The sequence below is a fragment of the Panicum virgatum genome, chromosome 3K, assembly GCF_016808335.1.
Source record: "Panicum virgatum strain AP13 chromosome 3K, P.virgatum_v5, whole genome shotgun sequence".
Classification (NCBI taxonomy): Eukaryota; Viridiplantae; Streptophyta; class Magnoliopsida; order Poales; family Poaceae; genus Panicum; species Panicum virgatum.
This window is the reverse complement of record NC_053138.1, coordinates 12,305,366-12,328,980: the sequence shown is the minus strand read 5'-3', so window position 1 is coordinate 12,328,980 and position 23,615 is coordinate 12,305,366. Positions and strand designations below refer to the sequence as shown.

At 46.2% G+C, this 23,615-nt stretch overlaps 2 protein-coding genes across 4 annotated transcripts; one reads left to right on the top strand and one right to left on the bottom strand.

Annotated features, from left to right (window-relative positions):
• The first annotated feature begins 9,408 nt into the window (after positions 1–9,408).
• Positions 9,409–13,340, top strand: LOC120697655 (protein NDL2-like). 3 transcript variants are annotated; one of them, XM_039980943.1, is made up of 11 exons: positions 9,409–9,660; positions 10,230–10,319; positions 10,445–10,542; positions 10,637–10,735; positions 10,877–10,937; positions 11,027–11,113; positions 11,674–11,751; positions 11,844–11,900; positions 12,412–12,467; positions 12,557–12,692; positions 12,785–13,340. In XM_039980943.1, exons 1-11 carry the CDS (start codon positions 9,595–9,597, stop codon positions 13,007–13,009), a joined length of 1,053 nt encoding a protein of 350 aa, XP_039836877.1. In that variant the 5' UTR covers positions 9,409–9,594; the 3' UTR covers positions 13,010–13,340. The 3 variants fall into 3 exon arrangements, with proteins under 3 accessions (XP_039836877.1, XP_039836878.1, XP_039836876.1); XM_039980944.1 differs by having other exon boundaries at positions 9,410–9,660; positions 10,647–10,735; XM_039980942.1 differs by having other exon boundaries at positions 9,410–9,660; positions 10,230–10,332; positions 10,647–10,735.
• LOC120697653 (ABC transporter C family member 8-like) lies at positions 13,290–19,287 on the bottom strand. The gene is made up of 12 exons (XM_039980941.1): positions 19,134–19,287; positions 16,988–18,942; positions 16,568–16,888; positions 16,406–16,492; positions 15,730–16,332; positions 15,476–15,640; positions 15,106–15,400; positions 14,779–14,993; positions 14,398–14,703; positions 14,205–14,268; positions 13,836–14,075; positions 13,290–13,716 (listed from the first exon to the last, which is right to left on the bottom strand). Exons 1-12 carry the CDS (start codon positions 19,159–19,161, stop codon positions 13,619–13,621), a joined length of 4,377 nt encoding a protein of 1,458 aa, XP_039836875.1. The 5' UTR covers positions 19,162–19,287; the 3' UTR covers positions 13,290–13,618.
• Positions 19,288–23,615: the final 4,328 nt, after the last annotated feature.

The window sequence follows — 23,615 nt, the reverse complement described above, 5'->3', positions numbered from 1 at the left end:
CAGCTCAGGACGCGAAGGATTCGAGCGAGGTGGCGAGCTAGGGCCGGGAGGGCGAATGGCGGCGAGCTCTGCTCGAGCTCGGCGTGCACTGAGGAAGAAGGAGAGGAACGGACTGGGACGGGAAGGTTCCAGGGTGCTCGCGATGATAAGGACGGCGCTCGGACGACGAGGATCGCCGGGGCGCGATCGCCGACGCGTGGACGAGCTCGTCGACGGCCAGCACATCGGTATGGGCGTCGGCGCCCACACAGTGCTGAACAGGGCAAAACAGTAACGAAATTGAATGATTTGACTCGGTTTTGACCCTCCAATTCTCAAATTTTGATATGGCAACTCAAAATTTGGCCAAAATAAAAGTTGTAGAGGAAAGAAAGATCTACAACTTTTGTTTTGGGCGAAAATTGATTTGAAGCTCAAATCAGGGACAAAAACACAATCGAAACCGATTAAACGATGTTTTCTAAACAGACTCAATTAGCGCTAATGACAGTGATTAGCCTTAATTGTCGATTAAACACGCCATTAGCGTCAAAATAACACCGGGGTGTTACAGCCTTCCCCCCTTAAAGGAATCTCGTCCCGAGATTCACACGCGTAAGTGACCGATAAGGAGGAAGGATGCTCGTTAACCAAGGATAATAGCACTATCCAAAAATTACTTTCTCCAAACTGACTTACCTTCGGAATCTTTCTTAGGGGTAGCGCATTCAGCGTGAACTATCTCTTCACGATGGTACCAAGTACAAAATTTTTCTCTGTCGCATTGCTTATTTGACCTCTGGCCTTGTGTAGGTGGTTCATACTGTGCAGCTAACATCCGAAGTAGATGGCTTGAGTCGCCTCCCGACATACGAGCATCGGATAATATCCTTGTCCAGTTCAGATTATTAGAGGTGTTAACCGAATTCGGTGGATCTTTCCAAGTGGATGAACGGCAGTCCCGGATAAAATGACCGTATTCGCCACACTTGAAACAAGGTTGACATCCGGTGCAACGACATTTCTTCTTTGACCTCATTGATCTCCGAACAGGTGAACGAGTTCTTGCTCTTATAGCTGGGTCGACATCAGTAGTACTTCTAACTTGCCTTCTACCACGTGGAGAGAATTCTGTGCATGTAATTTCCCATCCACTCAAGTCTATGCTGCCTGCGCCGAGCTTGGGAGTCCGACAATTTACCTGGTGATCTTTAAGTCCCATCGGAAGTCGCGATGGTGGCATCAAGGAGTCCGAATAAACATTCTGCGTCTTTTCTTGCTTCCAATTTATTTCCGGTCTAGGGTTAGTATATTCTTCAAGTCCTTCGCTGTGCTCACTTTTCCTTTCTGTGGAGCTGCTTCGTAGACAAGGGCGGTCGTACATCTTGCAACAGTGGCAAGGCTCAAATTGCCTCATTGGTGCTTTAGTTATCACGACGTCGGAAGGTAGAAGGTTGATGTGCCCCTGACCAGGTTCCTTTCTACTACTTCCCACTGTATACTCCATTATTCACCTGAGAAACAGAATGAAGTGGAGACATCTTTAGCAGTAGGACAACTTCTATTTCGGGAGGACCCACACAAACCTCATACACATAAATAGCTATACACAACATTGCATACGCAAGTTTCTAGCCCAAACTAAGCAATGTCGTTTAGGGAACTCAAGATTACACATGTAGTCCAAAACCTGAATTTCCTACTATGGTGAAAGAAATTTCCTCTAGCAAGAATTCGCACTTTGCTGAGTTCAGCATATAGCTGATGTTCCCTAAGACGCTGGAGTACTATATGAAGATGCTGATCATGTTCTTCTTCTGTCTTGGAATAGATTAAGATATCATCAATGAATACCACGACGAATTTATCCAGCTTTGACATGAACACCGAATTCATGAGATACATGAAGTAGGCTGGAGCATTGGTTAATCCAAAGGACACGACCAAATACTCATAAAGACCATAACGAGTGGAGAATGCTGTTTTTGGTATATCCACCGGTCCGATTTTGATTTCATGATAACCAGATCGTAGATCTATTTTTGAGAATACCTTAGCTCCAGCTAGTTGATCATCTTGGTAAATTAACCAAGGTCCTTTGTCTACCACATCTTGTAGTCTTCTAGCATTTTCGTCCCTTAGCAGTTCTTTGAAAGATCAATCCCCTTGGTAACTTCGGAAGAAAGACTCACTAAATTTAGGTCCGGTATAGAGATTTCTAGGCAAAACGGCGAACGATAGATGCGGGAAATGCCCATGAGGAGATATCACACCGACACAGTGGTATAAGGGATCATAATTAGCAATCTCCGCACCAGCGTGTGTCGAGTAGTACAAGCATGTGTTGATTGCTCAGAGTAGGCTCTTGGTTTCATTGCGGCGCCGTCAGGCATACTTCCAACGAGAATCTCTTGTAGCACATATAGATCGTGCATGTATAAGCATTACGAGACGGAGGGATAGCAAGGAGGCGATCCAAAAACGGGGCATAACATGAGAGCAACAGGGATTAGCTGCCACAGATTGCTGGAAATAAGATTCTTGCTTAAGCTTCACATACCGCTTCCGTCCACCGATGAGATTACCTGATTACCGATCAACAGGCGATTCGGTCCGGTTGGACAGTAACATGAGATCAAGTCCGCTAACCATTCAAGAACCTACGGGATCTGTAAACGAAACTAGCAGACACCTGGAACAGAACTGATGTACCTTCCAGAGACTTACCTGATAAAGCAATGACGTGATTTACAACGGAACGATTTTGACGCTAAAGGAGAAAAGGAGATTAGCATTGCACAAGATCATCTTTAGAATAAGCGACAGAGAGGTTCCACCATGATTGTAGGTATGGCTTTTGACCATCAGGCACATGAGCAGACCACAGACATAGACAAGCACTTGGTGAAACTTGGCTAGGGTAAGCGTGTCAACGAAAATGTCTACAGGACGCTTAGATCCTGGATTTTTACAACACAAACAACCGTAACTAGCACTGCGTTTAAGATTTCTAGCTCCAAACCTTGATCAGGGTCATTTATGGAACTCCAAAGATTACGAACGCATTCCAGATCTAGGATTTTGCCACTAAAGCGAAAGGAACTTCCTCCTTGCATGCAGCCAGGGACGCCTCCTGATGACGATGATCGTTTTTAAGGAAGCATCAAACTCGTTTCGTACACGGTTCTTCAGCTAGATAGGATAACTGAGTCAAAATAAGGTTTTCAGATCTTAAAAGAAAAGTTAAACCGAACAAGGAATGATGATGAGACAAGATGGTCAGTTCTCACAATGCTGAGATCATGACATGAAGAAAGCGGATGTCGGTGAGATTCAGCACAAGGCTTGGGAGAACAAGTGAGGATAGCACGGAAGATGGGTTTAAATGGAAATTTCGGAACATCCTTGCTCAGAATTATATTATTTGAATGAGTTGCACGATACTAGTTGCAAAACATGCCCATTTATGCCGATGCAATCAAGGAATAATGACAAAATATATTCCAACTCAGAGTGCAAATGCTCGATAGCCATGATAATGATGCACCCTAGAGATGGATGATTGCAATGCCAGTGCAATAAAATGATGGATGAAATGGTGCATATGACACGATGCATTTGCCATGATGCTGGCCCAATGATGCATACACCATGATGCAAAAATGATGATGCTCTTGATGTATGCATGTATGAGATGCATAAAATATGATGCATACACACGTGAGTTTGCGATGCACACAATGCAACACGCGTCTTATGACTGTTCCCTCGTGACTAAACTCGCGTTAACCCCATACCCTTGAGTAAGTATTAGAAGTTAGGACACTAGTAAGGGTTGCATAAGAATGGATTGAGGTGAGGTATGTCACATATACCGAGACACCAGCGCGCTCCTAGTGGCTCCATCATGTGGCTGCAACACACACGAGGCCCTAGGTTCCGTCGCGGCATCAGGGTCATGCAACTAAACACCACCACAAGAGAAAACAAGAGTAGCAACCCAACAGACCAGAAAAGTCAAGATAGGTTAGAGGGAATCCAAGACAACCCACGATGTTACACTCGAATGCATTCCCGTTAGTCAATCTATGGATTCTCGACGATGATGCAACACCATGCACTGACCAATGACGTGATGCATGATTGTTGCAATGACTGTATTCAAAAAGTTATTTTGTCATAAACTTTTTTTTTATTTATCCAAAACTACTGAGCAAGAATGGAATGTACAAAGTTCCGGTGTTAGAATCAAAATAGCCAACAATATAGATTACGAAATCAATGACAGGCCGATCATTGAACGATGGATTGAAAGACTTTGTTGGCAAATTCAAGGCTTTGCCATGAAAAGTAATAGTGGTTTTGTTGGAATTGGTCCAAGACATGAATCAAGAGGTTGACTTGAATGACAAGCTAAGATCTACTGGAAAGGTTCTCACATGATCCAAAGCCGTTGAGAAAGATCTTCTCAACCAGGGTCAGACTAGCAGATTGTATAGGTCTCACTACTAACAACACAAATTCTAGGTGGAGAATTAGGTACAAGCAACACAATTTTGGTAAACCGACGCAACCATCAAGGCAATTAATCAAACCAAGATAGGTCATGATGCATGCACGTTCTATCGTTCCTCACCAACAATTACCAATATCTAGGCATACGGGAACAATTGGTGACACAAATACGTACTCTCCCTATATATAGGCTAGTCGTTCCTACGATCAAGGATTTTATAACGCGTTTAATGAAGTTAGTGTTCCTGCAGACAAACCAAGACAACAGGAGAGATATAATTATCCATTTCTGGACCCTTCGTGCCAGCACACACGAACGGCCCCCATGTGTCCTACGCCACACGGGTAACGCATATGCAGTTTCCCACATATTCACACATACATTACCATCCACTATAGAAATGGCACCCAGACGTTCGACGCTGAATGGGCAGCGCTGCATACGTCACAACAACGTATTCACTTCCCGTACACTCGCCTTACGGGACATCCAAGGGTAGACGTGTCCCAAGGGTCACGGTCATGGCCAACCGCATGACAGGTTTACATCTCGTAACATTGCCTTACGAAATGGCCGTGATCACAATCACACGGCATGAAATCCGCACTCCATATCAGGCGGCAGATAGCGACAGACTCGTTTGAATTGAGCCTTATCACCTCCTCGTATGCTCAACATACGGGACCCGCGCACGTATGAAACACGTGGGCTATTCTAAGGACTACCAGAATGCTTACCTTGCTTACCTCAGCGTAGGTGCGTCGTTACCGAAATAAGGTTTAACAAACAGGAAAAGCTGGAAGTGCTGGAATAAAATAGATACTTAGTTGCCACCTAACTTATATAAAACATAATTAGGGCATACGAACTATCTATTCTATTCCTTAGCGCATCTAGCGTCAACTTTTCGAAAACCCGAAATCGTTGCAAGGTAGTCACCCCAGTGCAATTTAGAGCTCTGATGCCAGCTGTAGCAGCACCGTCCAAATTAAACCGGCTTAAATGCACTAACCATCATCTTAATACTTAATCAAGTTACTGTGCACTTAAAACGGTGTAACCTGACAGGCTGTCGGGTAAAATCCCGATTAAACTACTGTACTCCAGGATCACAATTGCACTTAGACCCGTACGAAGACGAGCACAGGTGTTACCAGCAACAGAAATCTTCAAATTAATTTACAACACAGGTTTTACATAAAAGGTTTAAATACAAACAACAGAGTTCAAACGCACAGCGGAAGTTTAAAACTGAGTTCGAAATACAATACGATAGCTACGACGACGATAAAAGGTGAGCTCCACATCCTGCCCACCGATGTGACGCCAACCTGCCCAATCTTCACGGGGAAGACGGGGCCCACTCGACGGTCCAACCTGGAGGAAGCGGCTGTCCAATCCAGGACGCACAGATCTCCTCGAAGTCAGCGGGGACACAACCTGCTTAAAAAGGTTACAACAACAACCCTGAGTATACTAATACTCAGCAAGGCTTACCCGACCTCGGGTATACTTAGCCCATTACCTAGACATGCAAAGCTTTTTGGCTCTGGAGTTCTTTTGCTGAAAAGCTGCTATAAGTGAATCCTTACTTTCAATATTTTAGCTCCATTTAGTATACCAAGTATTACTAAGTTCGCCTATTCATCTAAAACACACATGGTGGAACAGATTATCTTTTAGTAACTTCCAAACCAGTCTTTTCCACTCCGTTTTCATTCCACTTTCTTACTACGATGTGACAAAGAGATCAAGGCTCTCATAACCGCGAGTCACGGCGAATCGATCCGATTTAACCTTGCAAGGTGGACCTAACTCACACGACACATGTAAGCCCCGTCGGGCCACTCGCGTCAACTGTTTCCACATTACCACGGCATCTGAACTACGCCTGCTAAAACCCAGGTGATGGGCCCCTCGCAGTGAACTCCCGGAGAACCCGGAGGCGGCATCCTATCCAACACCCACCAACTCCCACGCCCAGCGTAGCATGGCGGAATTCAAATCACCGCTGTAAGGTGGTACACAGCTTACCGGTTTCGACTACCTCCTACTTCCGGTATGTGGTTAGTACTGTTCAATCCTCGATCAGCACTGCCAACAACGGAACGGTCCTCAATCGACACAGGCGGATCTAACTTTCCATCCATTCCAAAACCAACTCATTTCCGCCCGGTCTCCATTTCTCTTTACTCCACAATTCATTTCAAGCCAAAGCTAAGGGATCAAGATCCTAAACTTGCGAGTGACAGCAATCACTCGACTTCTACCGAAATCCTATTTAGCAAAGCATTTCTATCGACACCTGCATACTAGTATAGGCCCACGGTACCTAGGGAAACATGCATACTATGGTTCCATTCAACTCCTAGAACATAAATGCACAATACTTAAATAAACATTGAATAATTTAAATTATGGTTATGCTCCGGGGCTTGCCTTGCAGGTCAGCGGGGTTAACTAGGTCTCCGGGGGCGTGCTCAACGGCGTCCTCCTGCTGCGCTCCTGATCGTGGCTCCTGGACCGGCTCAACGATCAGCTCGTGGACAGCTTCGTTCGTAGCGTCTACACGAATAAAATATGACATGCAACAGTTAGGATATGGTGCAATGCATACGTGCTTACGATGCGAAAACCAAAGTTCAAACATTTAGCCTGAAGTGCTTCCAACGAAAACAACTACTAAAGCGACTTAGGTTAGCATGGATTAACAGGAGTTTGCCTTGCATGCATGAAACAATTAACTAACCCTAGCAAGTAAATGAAGTATAAATAGATCTACCCAAAAGTGCATAGCAACAGGCCATGAAACTTTTACAGTGGACTATACATGAAAGGAGTAAGCCACTGCGAATTTTCCATAATTTTTAGAGTTATAGAACAAGTGGTACAAAATAAACTAGGTCAAAGATAAAATGAATTTTCACCAGAGCAAAAGTGATAAAATGCATGATTAAGCATTTTTCCTCTAAAGATTATGATTTTAGAAAGCTAACAAAATTGGTTTGGTATTTTTCGCATTTTTCTGCGATTTTATACGAATTTTGCAAATCTCACTCAAATCAACTAAATAGAAAAACAAAACCCACCCCTACCCCCACTGACCCGCGGGCCCCACCCGCAGAGCAACAGAGGGAGCAGGGGCTCCTCTGTTCTTCCCCGGCGGCGCGCGGAGCGCGCGCTCGGTGGCCGTGGGGGCCGGCCGGCCAGCTGGGCCGCGCGGCGGCTCGCGCGCAGGGGGCTGTGCGCCTGCGGCCGAGCTGGGGCGCGCGCAGGGCAGCGCACAGGGGCGCGCGCGGGCTAGGGCGGCGGCGCACGCGGAAGGGCGGCGGTGGCTTGCGGCGGCGCGCAGTGGCGCGGCCACTCCGGCCGGCGCAAGGCCAGGCGGCAGCGGCTTGCGGCAGGGCGAGCCCCAGCGCGGCCGTGCGGTGCTGGCGCGTGCGGTGGCGCGGCCCCATGCCGCGCGGGCACGGCCCGCAGCGTGCGGCGGCCGGAGGCAGCGCGGCCACCGGCGGCGCGGCGATGTTCCAGAGGCGGCGGCCGCGGAATCCGAAGGGGAAAAGGTCGGGAAGGAGGAGGAGACGGCAAGGAACCTCACCGTGCGCCCGATTGGAGCAGAGGGAGGCTGGAAGGTGGAGCTCGACGGAGAAGGCGGAGGTCCAGGGAAAATGGCGATGGCGGCGACGGCGGGAGCTCGATTTCGGCCGGGTTTGGGCACGGCCGGGGTCGAGGAGAGGTGGAGGAGGGTCGGGGCGAAGTTGCGCAGCTCAGGACGCGAAGGATTCGAGCGAGGTGGCGAGCTAGGGCCGGGAGGGCGAATGGCGGCGAGCTCTGCTCGAGCTCGGCGTGCACTGAGGAAGAAGGAGAGGAACGGACTGGGACGGGAAGGTTCCAGGGTGCTCGCGATGATAAGGACGGCGCTCGGACGACGAGGATCGCCGGGGCGCGATCGCCGACGCGTGGACGAGCTCGTCGACGGCCAGCACATCGGTATGGGCGTCGGCGCCCACACAGTGCTGAACAGGGCAAAACAGTAACGAAATTGAATGATTTGACTCGGTTTTGACCCTCCAATTCTCAAATTTTGATATGGCAACTCAAAATTTGGCCAAAATAAAAGTTGTAGAGGAAAGAAAGATCTACAACTTTTGTTTTGGGCGAAAATTGATTTGAAGCTCAAATCAGGGACAAAAACACAATCGAAACCGATTAAACGATGTTTTCTAAACAGACTCAATTAGCGCTAATGACAGTGATTAGCCTTAATTGTCGATTAAACACGCCATTAGCGTCAAAATAACACCGGGGTGTTACAGCCATCACCTCAATTAAACTCAGGGTGTGTTTTGGTGAAAAAGTTTGACTTTTGGTATTGTAGCACATTTTGTTGTTACTTGACAAATAATATCTAATTATGAATTAATTAGTCTTAAAAGATCCATCTCATGGTAATTAGTTAGACTGTGTAATTGGTTTTTTCAACTACATTTAATATTTCATGTATGTGTCCGAAGATTCGATGCGACGGGTAGTGTAGAAATTTTTTTGGAAACTAAACAGAGCCTCATTTGTCCCTTAAAGCATTGTCCATCAATTTCTCCAAAATCATACAGCACATAGAAAGTTAAATTTCATTCTAGATGGGAAAATTATCTATACTTTATTAGTTGGTCGGCACCTAATTTAGCCAGTATTTATTTTTCTAAATATTCAATGTTTCGCGAGGTGAAGCATGGGGAGAGTCATTACTGCGACCCCGCGCAGTCCGACCGAATCAGGTGAAGCCCATGGGCCATGGCACGCCCAGGCCTCCAGCCACGGTCGATGACAGGTGGGCTCACCAGGATGGCGACGAGAGCGGGGGCGTCCACAACAAATCCAATCCAAAACAGAGTCTCGGTTCGGCAGGGGGTGCGACGACCCACCCGGTGAGTTTGACCCATCGTCCTCCCGTCCGTCGGTGAAGGGATGACCAACCGAGCAGGAGCAGCCTGCGGCGCCGTATATATACGCGCCCGCGCGCGGAGGCGGAGGCGGAGGCGCTCGAGGAGGAGGAGGGAAGTGGGGAGAGGTGCCCTGGAACTGGAAGCGAAGCAGCAATGGGGGAGTCCAGCGGCTCGGCCTCCTTTTCGGTGGACGTCGAGCGGATCTCCTTCGGCGGCAAGGTCCGAGTCCGACGACAAGCACCTCGTAGCTTTCTTGCTTCCATTCCAATTCCAAATGGGGTTAGATTTTCGGTTACGGGAGGCGGCCCTGCCTCTTCTATTATTTCGGGGCGTTTTTTCCCTTTCAATTTTAGTCCTCTAGGGCGTAATTGGACTGCGTCTGCTTTATTTCTCTACTGCCCAGTTGTTTCTTTCTGCCTAGAAATGTTTTGATTCCCTGAAATGCAATTTATACGAATGTGTTTTTGTCTGTCGCGTCATCAAATGCTTTTATTTTTGGTGTTTCTACCCAGTGTTTTGCTGTTTTTACCATCTTTCTCAAACCAAGGCTGGACGGCTGTACTGAATTCTGCTCTGCTAGTTTCTTTTTCCTAGTCATGTACTTGTGCTAGGCAATAAGAGTATGTTGGGGCTCAAACGTTTCCTCTTGGCGATTGATAGTCCCTGCGTTCATCTATTTGGAAGTCGCCCAAAATTTGCCAAACTTAGCCTGTTCCACTTCCAAATTTCTTTCGTTTGGACTTCGGAGTGGTCAAACTTACCCAATGTTTCTGCCTTTTCTTGACCAGGAGCATCTTGTGAGGACGAGATGTGGTTCTGCTGTAACAGTTGCGGTGTATGGAGACGAGGACAAGCCTGCGCTTATTACCTACCCGGATGTAGGTTTGAACTGTGAGTGTCATCACAGATTTTATAATTTACTGATAACTGCTATGACTGGATTCTGCAATCACCAACCAAACATGGCTCACAGGCTACTGTTTTTCTGCTGTGGCTTTGCCAGACTTGTCCTGTTTCCAAGGATTGTTCTTCTGCCCGGAAGCTGCGTCTTTGCTGCTCCACAATTTCTGCATCTACCACATCAATCCTCAGGGGCACGAGGTCAGTAATGCCGATTCAACCTTTGTCATGCGTTATGTTGTGGCCTTGTGTTGATTCAGCTTCTTACATGATCTTTGTCGTGGCCTGTGTTAAGAGCCCTACAGCTGGGAGCGGCTCCAATCCCATCTGATGTGCCGGTGCTATCTGTTGATGATCTTGCCGATCAGGTTGCAGATGTGCTCGATTTCTTCAGGTACTGTATCGTGATTCGTGACAATTGACATTAGTCCCAGTGCATGGATTCTTCACTCTATGATCTTTATCTATAGAAATTATTCACTGGATAGTCAAAGGTGTTTAATTTCGGTTGCACATTTTTGTTCAATCTTTTCAGTTTAGGATCTGTGATGTGCCTCGGTGTCACGGTTGGTGCCTATGTCCTCACACTCTTTGCGGTATGTATTTTTATCAGTCAAGACTTGTCAGTTGATATAAAATGTCTCTCTTGAGGCTGTGCTAATAAGGATTTTATACTCCGTCATAGACAAAATATCGGGAGAGGGTAATAGGACTGATGCTGGTTTCCCCTCTGTGCAAAGCCCCATCCTGGAGCGAATGGTTGTATAATAAGGTAACTTCATCTTTCAGTTACAACTGGGCATTTTGTATCCTGCCAGGTAATCCCATCTATTATCTTATTATTTGATCAATAAACGGAGCATCCATGTTCGCTCTCAAGGCCTAGAAATTCTCATGTTAATCGGAGAAAAATAAAAAAAATAAAAATTACCCACCACTGCCATTACGATAAAAATTAGCCTAAAATACCCCTGTGCCTAATTAAAAATCACCCACCAATGCCATTATGAAAAATTAAATATAAAATATCATTTAGCTATGTATCAGTTACAAATATATACTATTAATAAAAACTAAAGCTAACAACAATCAACCAAAATAAAATGAAAATAAGAATAATTATATGCATAATATTATTAAAGCTCAACAAATCAAATTGTTATTATAGGTAGATCATAGTTAAATTGTTTTAATCAACACTAAGACATAATTTACGATAATGAACAGGATGATGTATGGTAAAAAAATAGTATAATCTTTAAGTAAGGATACAACAACATGCAAATTTTTTAATTTTCAATACTAGATTAATGATGACAACTTATGCAACAGGTATTGTTAAATTTGCTCTACTATTATGGGACTCGAGGCCTGTTCAAGGAGTACTTGCTTCAGCGGTACTTTAGCAAGGTAGCTTCAGATCTCACTATTCTCATCTTGTCTTCTTGGGACTCATAATTATAGTTGCCCTCCACTTTTGTCTTACTGACGAAACTATGCAGAAAGTGCGTGGGGATGCACAATATCCTGAATCAGACATCGTGCAAGCCTGTAAAAATGTTAGGGTGTGTTTAGTTCCACCCCGTAAACACAAAAAAGATGTAAACGCATTAAAGTGAAAAGGAATTTTGCTAATTTGAAGTACTAAATGAAGTCTATTTATAAAACTTTTTGCATGGATGGGCTGTAAATCGCGAGACGAATATAATGAGCCTACTTAATCCATGATTTGCAACAGTAATGCTACAGTAACCATCCGCTAATTATTGATTAATCATGGATTAATTAGCATCATTAGATTCGTCTCGCGATTTACAATCCCATCTGTGCAAAAAGTTTTGTAAATAGACTTCATTTAGTGCTTCAAATTGGGAAGATTCGAAACGCAATTTTTTTTTGCGTTTACACCCTACCGAACTAAACACGGCCTTAGTCTATTATTATCAGTTTGGTCTTTTTCTCTCTCTCTGTAGTTACATACTATACCAGATTGAAGTAGCAGTAGTTCCTGCACATTCCTTCAGTTATAAATCAGGAACCAGTGGTTGCTTATTATTAATTTATATGCAGTTGCTCGATGAGAAGCAGGGTGAAAATATTTGGAGATTTCTCCAATCGATAAATGAGTATGTAGTGCGTCATTTATTCCTTGTGTAGAGTCGACTAGAGTTAATCTTCGGAATATGGATGCTCATATGGATTCCCCCTCCTCCAGGAGGCATGACTTAACAGACTCATTGAGGAAATTGCAATGCCGCACACTAATTTTTGTGGGAGAGAACTCAGAATTCCATGAGGATGCCATCCATATGACCACAAAGCTGGACAGGAGACACTGCGCACTAGTTGAGGTAATATAAAGATCCATATGTTGCCATCTCCTGACAGAAGCACATCTAGAACAGAAGTGTTTTACTCAGATTACTTTATGAGTCAACCGCAGGTGCAGGATTGTGGCTCCCTTGTAACTGAGGAGCAGCCGTATGCCATGCTGATGCCAATGGAGTACTTCCTTATGGGATATGGACTTTACAGACCGAGACCGTATGAGCTGAGCGGCAGTCCTCGCAGTCCACTGAGCCCATGTTGCATATCGCCTGAGCTGCTATCTCCTGAGAGTATGGGTGTGAAGCTGAAGCCAATAAAGACTCGGGTCACCATCAACTAACACCAGGAAACAAGTCTCAGGAGTCAGAATGAAAATGGACTACCTGTATTACATTACATCTCAGAAAACTAAAGATAGCCACAAGCTGGTTGCTCTAGGACGAGTGGCGGTCGCACCTTGCTTGTATACTGTGGCAAATGGTTTATTTTGAAGATAATATATATAATGTACATAAAAAAGAAAGAGCAGAGGGGAACCCCGTAGTAGAGATAACCAGGATGTTTCATTGTTCAATTAGTTTTGTAGTCAGCCGTCAGCACAAATGTAAATCTCAAAATAGTTTGACAGAAACAATAAGAAAAGAATCGTTTCAGATGGTTCTTCTTTCATACAGACAAAATTGTCATATGTTAGACCTCTGCACTAACTATGTCTGGGTGGGGAAGGACCTGCATGTACACCCTTATTTCGATTTACTACCTACACACAATGCAGATCATTATTTCATCTCTATCCAGATGATGGCCCTCTAAACAGTTTTGCCAATTTCCATTTTATTGATTGAAGTGATGGACAATGTATAGCCGACAGGAATAACCTTCTATTCATGTCATATAGTGGCAATTTATTTATCTGATAATTTGTCTGGTTTACTGGCAAGTGGCAACTTCAGTTACAGTTGGACCAATACCCTTCGACGAGCTTACAAAAAGTAGATTCCTTGTTATCCATCAGACTTGAAGGCCTGTCATACTCTATCATTTTGCCTGCAGTTGCAACAGAAATTTATTCACATCAATTTGGACATACTTCTGAAAATCTCTATTTTGTCAGTGAATCTGTGTCTCAGCCAGAATGCATCAAGTGCTCAGAAGCAGCAGCCTACCATAGGAAAGAACCATGACCATATCACTGTCTGTGACAGTAGGAACCCTGTGCGCTATGGTGATCACTGTGCACCCTGAAAACTCCTGCTTGATGACCCTCTGCAGAATGGCGTCTGTGGCTGAGTCGATGGACGCTGTCGCCTCATCAAGGACCAGTATCTTGTTCCTTCGGAGGAGAACACGTGCAAGGCAGAAGAGCTGCCGTTGACCAGCGCTCCAGTTTTCGCCGTCATCGCTCACTGAAATGTTAGATGATTAGCGACCAGAGAATTTTCGGGGCCATACATTCCTGACAAATTTATTTTGAGTCTTTTGATTATATTCACAGTTTAGGTTGCCTATATTCACAGTTTAGAATTATGACTCACCTGGTGATTCAAGGAGTCCAGGAAGTGCACTGATTGTTTTCTTTAACTGGCACCTGTCTAAAGCCTGAAATAGAATAGTGCATCAGGACCAGGATCAGGAACAATGTTATAGCATGGCTATCTACCAAGATTTCATGAACATTTCAGAATGTGCTGGTATAAATTGGTAGTTCAGATTTTTAATCTTGCTGACCTCCCAGATATCCTCATCGGCATGAAGACCTAGAGGATCAACATTGCTCCTTACACTGCCTCTGAAAAGGGTTGGCTCCTGAGGAATGATGCTGAGCTTCAACCTCAGGTCCTTCAATCCAATGGTGCAAATGTCAAGATCATCAATGAGTATTCGCCCACCGCATGGGTCGACAAGGCGGAACAATGCACTTAATAGAGTTGTCTTCCCACTCCCGGTTCTGCCAACAACTCCTATCTTGCTCCCTGCTTCGAATGTGCAGGTGATACCTCGCAGGACCGTAGGCGCATTTGGCCTGTACTTGACCTGTAAATAGACAAAGTATGAACATGGGGGTAAATCCAATTTTTTATTGTTTTGAGGGGGTTTCGAGTCTCTTACTCTTAAATTTTGTAAATCTATTCTTCCTTCAGATGGCCATGAAGGAGGAGGCCTACTGTCACTGATGACAGCTGGAGGTTCTGCTGGGAGATGCATGAACTGCTTGATTCTCTCCACAGATACTATGTAATTTTCCAGATATGAGTAGAATCTTGTTAAGAACACTTGGGCCGAAGAAAGCGTCAATGCGTACGAGAGGCATAGGCCAAGGAATCCTACGAAAGATACCAAGAGAAGAATTTACTGGTTAGAAGATCACATCATGGACAGGTTTTCTGCTGAATTTTTTTTACGTAAGGATTTTCAGCTGAACTTTAGATTCTATACCTGGAGCAACTGCTCCCTCTGGAAGTGATACAAGAAGGATTGATGATGTGACGACGACCAAGATTTGCAGTGCTTCGACACGCAGAAGCACCCACTCCAATGCGGCATTGGTGTAGAAGAACAGTGTAGCATCTGTGTCAATGAGCCTAAGATTTGTCTGAATAAACCTCCTTGTTGCTGCAAATGCTCTTATGGTGACCACCCCCAACATTGATTCTGCTGCAAAGTTCATGACAGGCGCCTTTGTAGTTCCATTGATCCTTACCAGCTCCCTCGCTGATGCAATGTAGTACCTCTGCAACGTTACCATTATTCTCATTTGCCACACCATGCCAAATTCAGGAATTTAGAGTTAAGAAATAGTGTTCACCTGAATGTATAGCAGCACAATCACGACAGGAACAACTACTAGTACCACCTGCCATGTAACCATGATCATGATAACTATGGTTGCTACCACTTCAATCGTGCCAGATATCACGAAGGTCATCGTATAGGGTACGTCGAAGTCTAATATGCTCAAATCTGATGAAGCCTGCATTATCCAAAGAATGAAAAGTTCAGACATGGCATCTACATCTGCTGAAATATCACTGAGAAGTTTACATATGTGGAGTATTTTACCCGGGTCATTATACGTCCAACTGGAGTGGAATCGAAGAACAACATTGGGGCCTTGAACACTGAGTCCATGAGTCCTGAAAAGAACTTCCTTGATGCTTTCAGGCCAAAGTGAGCAGCAAGGAGACTCCTAATATAGGCAAAAAGGCAGCTTGTAGTTGCCATCACTGCATAGACTCCAACAACAACTACCACACTGAACTGGTGGTTTTGAACTGCAATTGCAAGCCAATAAGTTGCCAAGCATTGCAGGACGACGAACGCACACTGCGCAAGTATTATCAGGACAAGGAGAAACCAGCCCTTGGACACTGAAACATAATCTTTGTATGGTTTCAGTCCAGCTTCTCCTCGTTCTCTCTTCTCCTCTTCTGTCAGCTGGACGGACAGTAGGTTACCGGTGGATATCTCTGCCTCACTGTTCTGCGGTATCATTGGTATCTGGTACTGAAAGGTGCCTGGTTTTTTTGCCTCTTTGCCATGCTCCTGGGAATCTAATGGTGTTTTTGAGTTCTTGTGAGCATTGACAAGCTGTTCAAATGCTGTACCAGACTGCAGAAGCTCCTGATAGGTGCCTTCCTGAGTTATTTCCCCATTTTCCATGACCTGGAGGAAAGTTTGGCTTATCTCAGATACGTAATGGTTTTCAAAGTAATATACAGGTGCAGAATTCACTTACCATAATCTTGTCAACCTTGGAAAGGAACTCTACTTGATGCGTCACAAGAATGACTGTCTTGTTCTCAAGTGCTGCCATCACACAATCCTACATACATGAGCTTCTGACATCAATGAAATGATCGTTAAGCTATGACGGTAGCCATTTCATGGCCAATCTTACATTGAATAGGGTAGCAGCTGTATGTGCATCGACTGCGCTGAAAGGATCGTCGAGAAGGTAGATGTCTGCGTTGTTGTAGACCGCTCTGGCAAGCTGAATCCTTTGCTTCTGTCCTCCACTCATGTTCAGGCCTCTCTGCCCAATCTCAGTCAGGTCCCCATGCGGGAAATTCTCGATGTCCTTGTCCAATGCACAGCACCTGATGGCCTTATCGTACTCCTCATTGTTCATCGGCTTACCGAAGAGAACATTATCACGTACCGTGCCGCTTTGGATCCAGGACGTCTGTGAAACATAGGCGACTGAGCCAGAAACTGATACCTGAACAACAGAAATGGGGAAGGAGATCAGTTCATCATGCCATATGCTTGATACTTGATTGCATTTTTGAAGAAATAATGAGTATTTTGTGCAACATACTGATCCGGATATTCTTGGTATCTCGCCAAGCATTGAGCACAGCAACGACGATTTCCCAGCACCAACAGGCCCACACACCGCGATCTTCTCACCTCGCATCGCAGTGACATTGATGCCTTTCAGAGTTGCAATAATGGCCTTGCCAGGTTCCCAGCTGAAGACACCACTCTGCACGGTCAGGCTCATGTTCGAGGGTGGCATGCCCGTCCTGTCCACCGCGTCGTCTTGGAACTCGTCCTCGGTTAGGAACTCGCCGATGCGGTCCAGTGAGACCTTGACTTGGATCATGATGGACATCACCTCCGGCAGCACCCTCATCGGCTCCGAGATGACGCGCAGCGTGGCGAGGATGGTGAACACAACGCCGGCGTCCAGGGGCGCGCTCCGGAGCGCGGCCGTCCCCGCGAAGATCACGGCGGAGATGACCGTCGGCGACATCCAGAACAGGGCGCTGCCGTAGGCCTTCTTGATCTGCGTCTCTGCGAGCCACCGCACCTCGACGTCGCGCAGGCGCTGCACCGCCTCCCTGAACCTGCCCTCCCACGACTGCAGCTTGACGACCTTCATGGCGCCGAGCACCTCCGCCGTGGCGCGCTGCCGCTCGTCCTGCGCCTGCATGAACCTCGCCTGGTAGCGCTGAAGCATCCTGGCGAGGGGGACGTTGAGCACGCCGCAGGCGGCGACGGGGGCCAGGCCCGGGAGCGCGCCGGCGCCCACGGTCCAGAAGAGCATCGCGATGGCGAGGGCGAGCTGCAGCGGCATGCACCACGCGCAGTGCAGCCAGAAGAGGAACTCGCCGAGCCGGTACGCGTCGACGGCGATGTAGTTGGCGACCTCGCCGGCGCCGTGCCGCCGCCTCCCCTCGCTGGACAGCCGCAGCTGCTTGTCGAAGACTGCGGCCATGAGCGCCGAGCGCATGCGCATGCCGAGCCGCCGGGATCCGAAGAACCAGTGCCTCTGCGACAGCGATTCCACGACCTTCATCACGACCAGGCCGAGGATCAGCGCGATCCCGGTGGCGATCCTCCGGTCCCGCTCCCGCTCCCGCTGGTAGGAGTAGGACACGAAGCAGTAGAGGATCACCGGCGACGCGGAGAAGGACAGCGTCCGGAGGAGCGTGTACAGCGCCGTCAGCAGGAGCTCCTTCTTGTAGCACTCGGCGAGCACCCAGAACACCTGGTTGCTCGTCGTCCTCGCGGCTTCCGTCTGCCTCCGCCTCCGCCACTCCTGCAGGAACGTCCGTTGCGCCGCCTCCGCGGCGTCGTCGGCGTCCAGCGGCGGGATGTCGCTGAGGTCGAGAGGTTTCGAGTACCCGAGCCGCAGCAACGAGTCCATCCACGTGAACGTGAGGCGGCTCAAGAACCCGGCCTCCCCGAACGCCACCTTCCTCCGCTCCCCGCCTCCCGCCGTCAGCAACGGCTGGGTCTCCTCCTCGCCGCCGCCGCCGCCGCCAACTCTGCAGACGCTGATCGTGCAGAGGAGAAGCATGGAGCTGGCAACCCACGACGCGATGTCAAGCAGCTCCATCGGGCTCCGCCTCACGATTTTCTCGACGCTGTACGCGGTGACCATAGCCGCGAGGGCCGCCCACCACGCCATGGCCACAGCTCGGGAGAACCTGGTCGGGCGGACGAACAAAGAAGCCGAGACAACGATCCAAACCACCCCTCTGACGAACAGCCCTGCCCTGGGAGACGACGACGAGGGGCCCCATGCGCCGGAGCAGGCGTAGGCAACGCCAAGAACAGCGCAGCAGGGAGAAGTAACATAGCACAGCAACGGGAGATCCCTTGCGCGAGCCCTGAATCTCCTCGCGCAAGCACCGACCACCAAGCTCAGGATGTAGATGGCGAGGAGGAGGAGGTTGATGAGATCGACGAGGCTGCTCTGAAAGCAGAGAGACTCCATGTCGAATCCGAGATGGTCCCCTTCGCAGGTTGATGCAAACAAACGACCTGCGATTGCAAAGAATGGGAAAAATGTTTGGACGCCATTGAAATTGAATTGACAACGGAGGAAGGATTCAGAACAGAGACGGCGCAAGTTCAACAACTACACCAAATTTGGGATTGAAATGGTTTTGAATACGGAGATCATAACTTCATTGCCCGCGGAGAAGTGGAGGTGGCAGGAAGAGGTGGATTACCTTGCAGGCTCAACGAAGGAGAAGCCATCGCATTGCTTGTTGGATATCTCCTCTGTCGTGGGCTGCTAGGAGACAACTAAGAGATGATCAACCTGAACACGGCCACCTAAAAAGCCCGGCCAAAAGTAGTGTAGTGACATGAACTACACATGGTCCCGGTGACAAGCGGGCCTACCGCAGAAGCACTGTTAGCACTTGATGCAGGACAGAAGGATTGCTGCTATGTTAAAGACTGTATGTGCATGCTGATCTACACTAGTGTTGCGTGAGTAATAAGTACCTAAGGCCTTGTTTAGTTGGTAAAAAAATTCCACGGTATCCATCGCATCGAATCTTTAGACACATGCATAGTTGAAAAAATAACTAATTACCAAAGTTTTAAATCTCCCGCTATAGCTTCCGCTATAACCCGCTATAGCTATTTAGGCATTGTACCGCTATTTGACATCATGTGTAATTTAGCCGCTATAACCTCATTTAGCCCGTTATTAACTGTTTTCATAGTCCAACCGCTAAACTCCTTAGCCCGCTATTTAGAACCTTACTAATTACACATTATAACTGATTCATATAATATGAATCTTTTAAACCTAATTAGTTCATAATTGAATATTAATTGTCAAATAACAACAAAATCTACTACAGTACCAAAATCCAAACGAAATTGTTGTTGTATGTACTTGCTGATCTACGCTAGTGCTGCGTTATGATAAACTAGGTAATTATGCCCGTACGTTATAATAAATAAGTACTCCTTAGTATCTATGTGGTGTCTACTGTCTAGGCAAACATGTCACCGAACGAAATACTGCCACCTAATAATAATGACGCAACAAGAAGTGATTGCATGGAAGAACATCATCATAATCTGAGATGGAAGAGTGCATAATAATAAATAATATAGATACAAAAGTTGACAAATAACTTGATGCGACGTGAAGTACTCCGAGGGACAATTTTGTTTTATTATGGCCTAATGTATATCAATGTGCTTTCATTTAACCCTCATATTATTAGGGTTTTGTGCAAAGATATTCCACCGCGACATCATGAATGTATTTAATTTTACCCATTTTGACATCCAAATCCTAGTCACCAACGAAATGTTCATGCGGTGTGGCCCCATACCAGACTCCTTCAAGCCTGGAATTCCAACTAAAGAGTATTACTAAAAAAAAGTATATTTATTTGCGAGAAAAAAGAAAGGTATATATTTGACACACCCTGAAACTTTCAAATTTCAGGATGTGATTAAAAGTAAAAAAATAAAACAACAATTTTATCATAATTTTAAAATTTTCCCAACATTTATTCTCTTTACAGGAAATTTAGTATAAGGAAATAAAATAATTGGTTGTTTTTCTAAAACTACATGAGGTTGTTTTGTTGCATTCATGCTGATTGCATCGTTTTATTTGTTTGAGTTTTCAATTTGAATTTGAATTTTTGAATTTAAATTTGAATTGAATTGCTTGTTGCTAAATTAGAAGGCTTTTCCTCTTCTCTCTCCCTCTCTTCCTCCTTTGCAGCCCACCTTCACTTTCTTTTGGCCTGGCCCATTCTCCTCTCCTCCCTTTCCCTTCTCTCCCTTTTCTTTTTCTCCCGGCCCAACTTCTCCTCGCGAAGCCCAGCCCAGCCGGCCCAGCTACCTCTCTTGGCCAGACGGCCCGCTCCGCCTTCCCCCTCTCCTCTCACGCCAACAGGGTGACCCCACCTGTCGGGGTCCTCTTCTACCCCGTGCACGACCGGGACTCGATCCCGAGTTTGGGTGCGGCACGCGCCGCCGCGGCCTTCCTTGGCCCGCACGCCAAGGATCCCCGGCCTCGCCCTATAAATAGCGCCCTCGGACGCCCCTTGGACCTCCTTTCTACCTGCGCCGCCGCCTCCAACCCTAAACACTAGCCGCAGCCGCCATTGGAGCCCGAGAGCTCTGTGCCGCCGCCGATCCGCCGTTCCGCCGCCTATTCTCGTCGGCCACGCAACCCTGGAGCTCCGCGTCGTGGTGACCAACGTCTCCAGCCCCTTTTCCCCTCCTCTCTCCCTCTGTTCCGCTCGCTTGAGCTCGCCGTCGCCGCCGTTCCGCTCCTCGCCGCCGCGTGCCCCGGTCCGGCCTTCCCCTCGACCACCGAACCCCAAGATGAGTTCCCCCGTCTCTCGCTCTCTCTCCCAGGCCAAACCGCGCTCGAACCCGTGCCCGGAGTGCCGATTTCAGCAACTCCGGCGACCCCCGCCACCGCTCACCGTCGCACATCGTCGTCGGCTCCGCCCAGCGTCGAGCTGAGCCGCCGCTCCGCTCGATGAGCCATATCTCTGTCTGCAGCCGAGCCAGCCCGCCAGCTGAGCCGCGAGCCGACGCCCGAGCCGCCCGACCTACTCCTCACCGTCGGATCAAGATCCAATGGACGAGATCCAATCTAGCCCGAGTCAATCCAAATGCAGAAAAGCCCCCTCGAATTTACGAAAATAAACCCCAGGTCCAACCCTATTCAAAAATATTTACAACATAGCCCGGTTTCTTCTGTTTTAATCCCTGACCTTTTATAAAATTTAACCCGCCGTCCAGGACCCCTTTTCTTTTGCAAGCTAGCCCCTGTAGCTTAGGTTTAATCTCATTTTTGTCCCTGGTTTCTTTTAGAGCTAGCCCCTGGAAGTTTAAATCTATCGCAAACAAGTCCTTGGAACCTTGTTCTAGCCATAACTTCTCCGTTTTAACTCCGTTTTCATCAATTCGTGCGCTCACGTGATCCTTGCAACGTGTGCAATAGCTTTATCACCTTGTTATCCTCTGCAAATCTTCTCTGCTAGCCCTTAACTCCTTGTTTAATCACGTTTAGGTCCCTACAACCTTGTTTCTTCCATAGTTTCTGCGTTTTAGCTCCGTTTCAGTCCGTTCTTGTTGCGTTAGTTTCCTTTTCACGTAAGCTATCGTTTAGTAGTGTTGTTGCACCATAGATTCCTATTTTAAAATTAAGTATAGATTTAATTTGATTAATATCCTCTCATCTAGTTTTCCTAATTAAAAGCTAATAAGATGTTTACTCTGGTTTTCGTAATCATTCTTAATTTGATTAACACCAACTTAAATATGTTTTCAATTATAATTTGTTAGTTCAACAAGAATCATATAAGGTTGTGCGCTTAGATGCTCTCACAAGTTTCTTTTTAGTTAATTGTTTAATTAGTAAATTGTACATAGATAATTGAATAAAATTGGACTAAGTTCTATTTCGCTTTGCAAATGAAAACATAATATGAGTTACTTAGAACCAAAGATATTTTCTTTTATAATATCTTTTGCATATGGTTTCTAATTAAAATAAATGAAGTTAATAGTTCTTTTGTTCAATAATAATACAAATCTTACGATAGTTGTCTCTTTTCAACCGTAGCTCCGTTTTCCGCGTTTCTTACATTGTCGTAACCGTAGCAGCGAGCTCGATCCTTTAGTACAACCTTTTAATGCTTTTATATGATTGGTGTACTGCTCTTAGTGGTTTTGTTTGTTGATTTGTATGTTTGCTCAATGATTGCTTCGAGTAGAAGAATCGTTGTTTGAAGATTGAAGATCAAGAATCCCAAGTGAGCAAGAGCTAAAGACCAGTGAAGAGCAGTAGTAGCTTTTCGTTGGTGAAAGGCAAGTGACCATAACCATACTTCTATCTATACTTTATTTACAAGAATACTTGATTTAATTGGAACATGGAGAACCACCCAAGAAAACCGTACAACCACAATACCATATGGCTCTGGTCTTGGCTAAGTAACTAGATTATCTATATGTCGTGCCTGGGGCGTTTGATTGGTGGATTTTTGGGTTATCGAGCTTTGAGGAGCTGGTGAAGGAAGCTTCGTCTTCAGAGGTACCGCTGAAAGCAAGGGACCAGTGCGTACATATAGTGATTCTTTGGAAAAGCATCGTAGCGTCCCTATGCAGTCATACCTAAGAAAGTGTGATATGGTGCTTGGCCCGCACTTGCATAGTTGGGTTCAAAGTTCTTCGGAATTTTTACACGAATTGTGGTGAAAGTGTACAACCTCTGCAGAGTTAAAACTAACCGGTTAGCCGTGCTCACGGTCAAGAGCGGCTTAGACCCTCACATGATTAATTTAACTTAAAGATGGAATTAAATCACTTTATAGTTATTTCTTATGGCCTTGCTGAGTACCAACCATAAATGTACTCACCCTTGCTTACTGCTGCTCAGAAGGAGAAAGTTGCGGTGAAGTATTTTTGAAGATGTTGCTGAGTTCTAGTCATACACAACCCCCAGTCGATTGCCTGTGAAGTTTGGAGTCTTCGTTTCCAGGATAAGCTGTATAACTCTGATAGTCTCTTAATTGTTTTAATTCTCTTTTACGTGATATTGTTACTGATTATTCACTTATAATGTCTCTATATGTATGAAACTTGATCCTGGCATACATATAGTTATGCATTCGGTTTTGTCCTTAAAACCGGGTGTGACAATATTGTCACATACA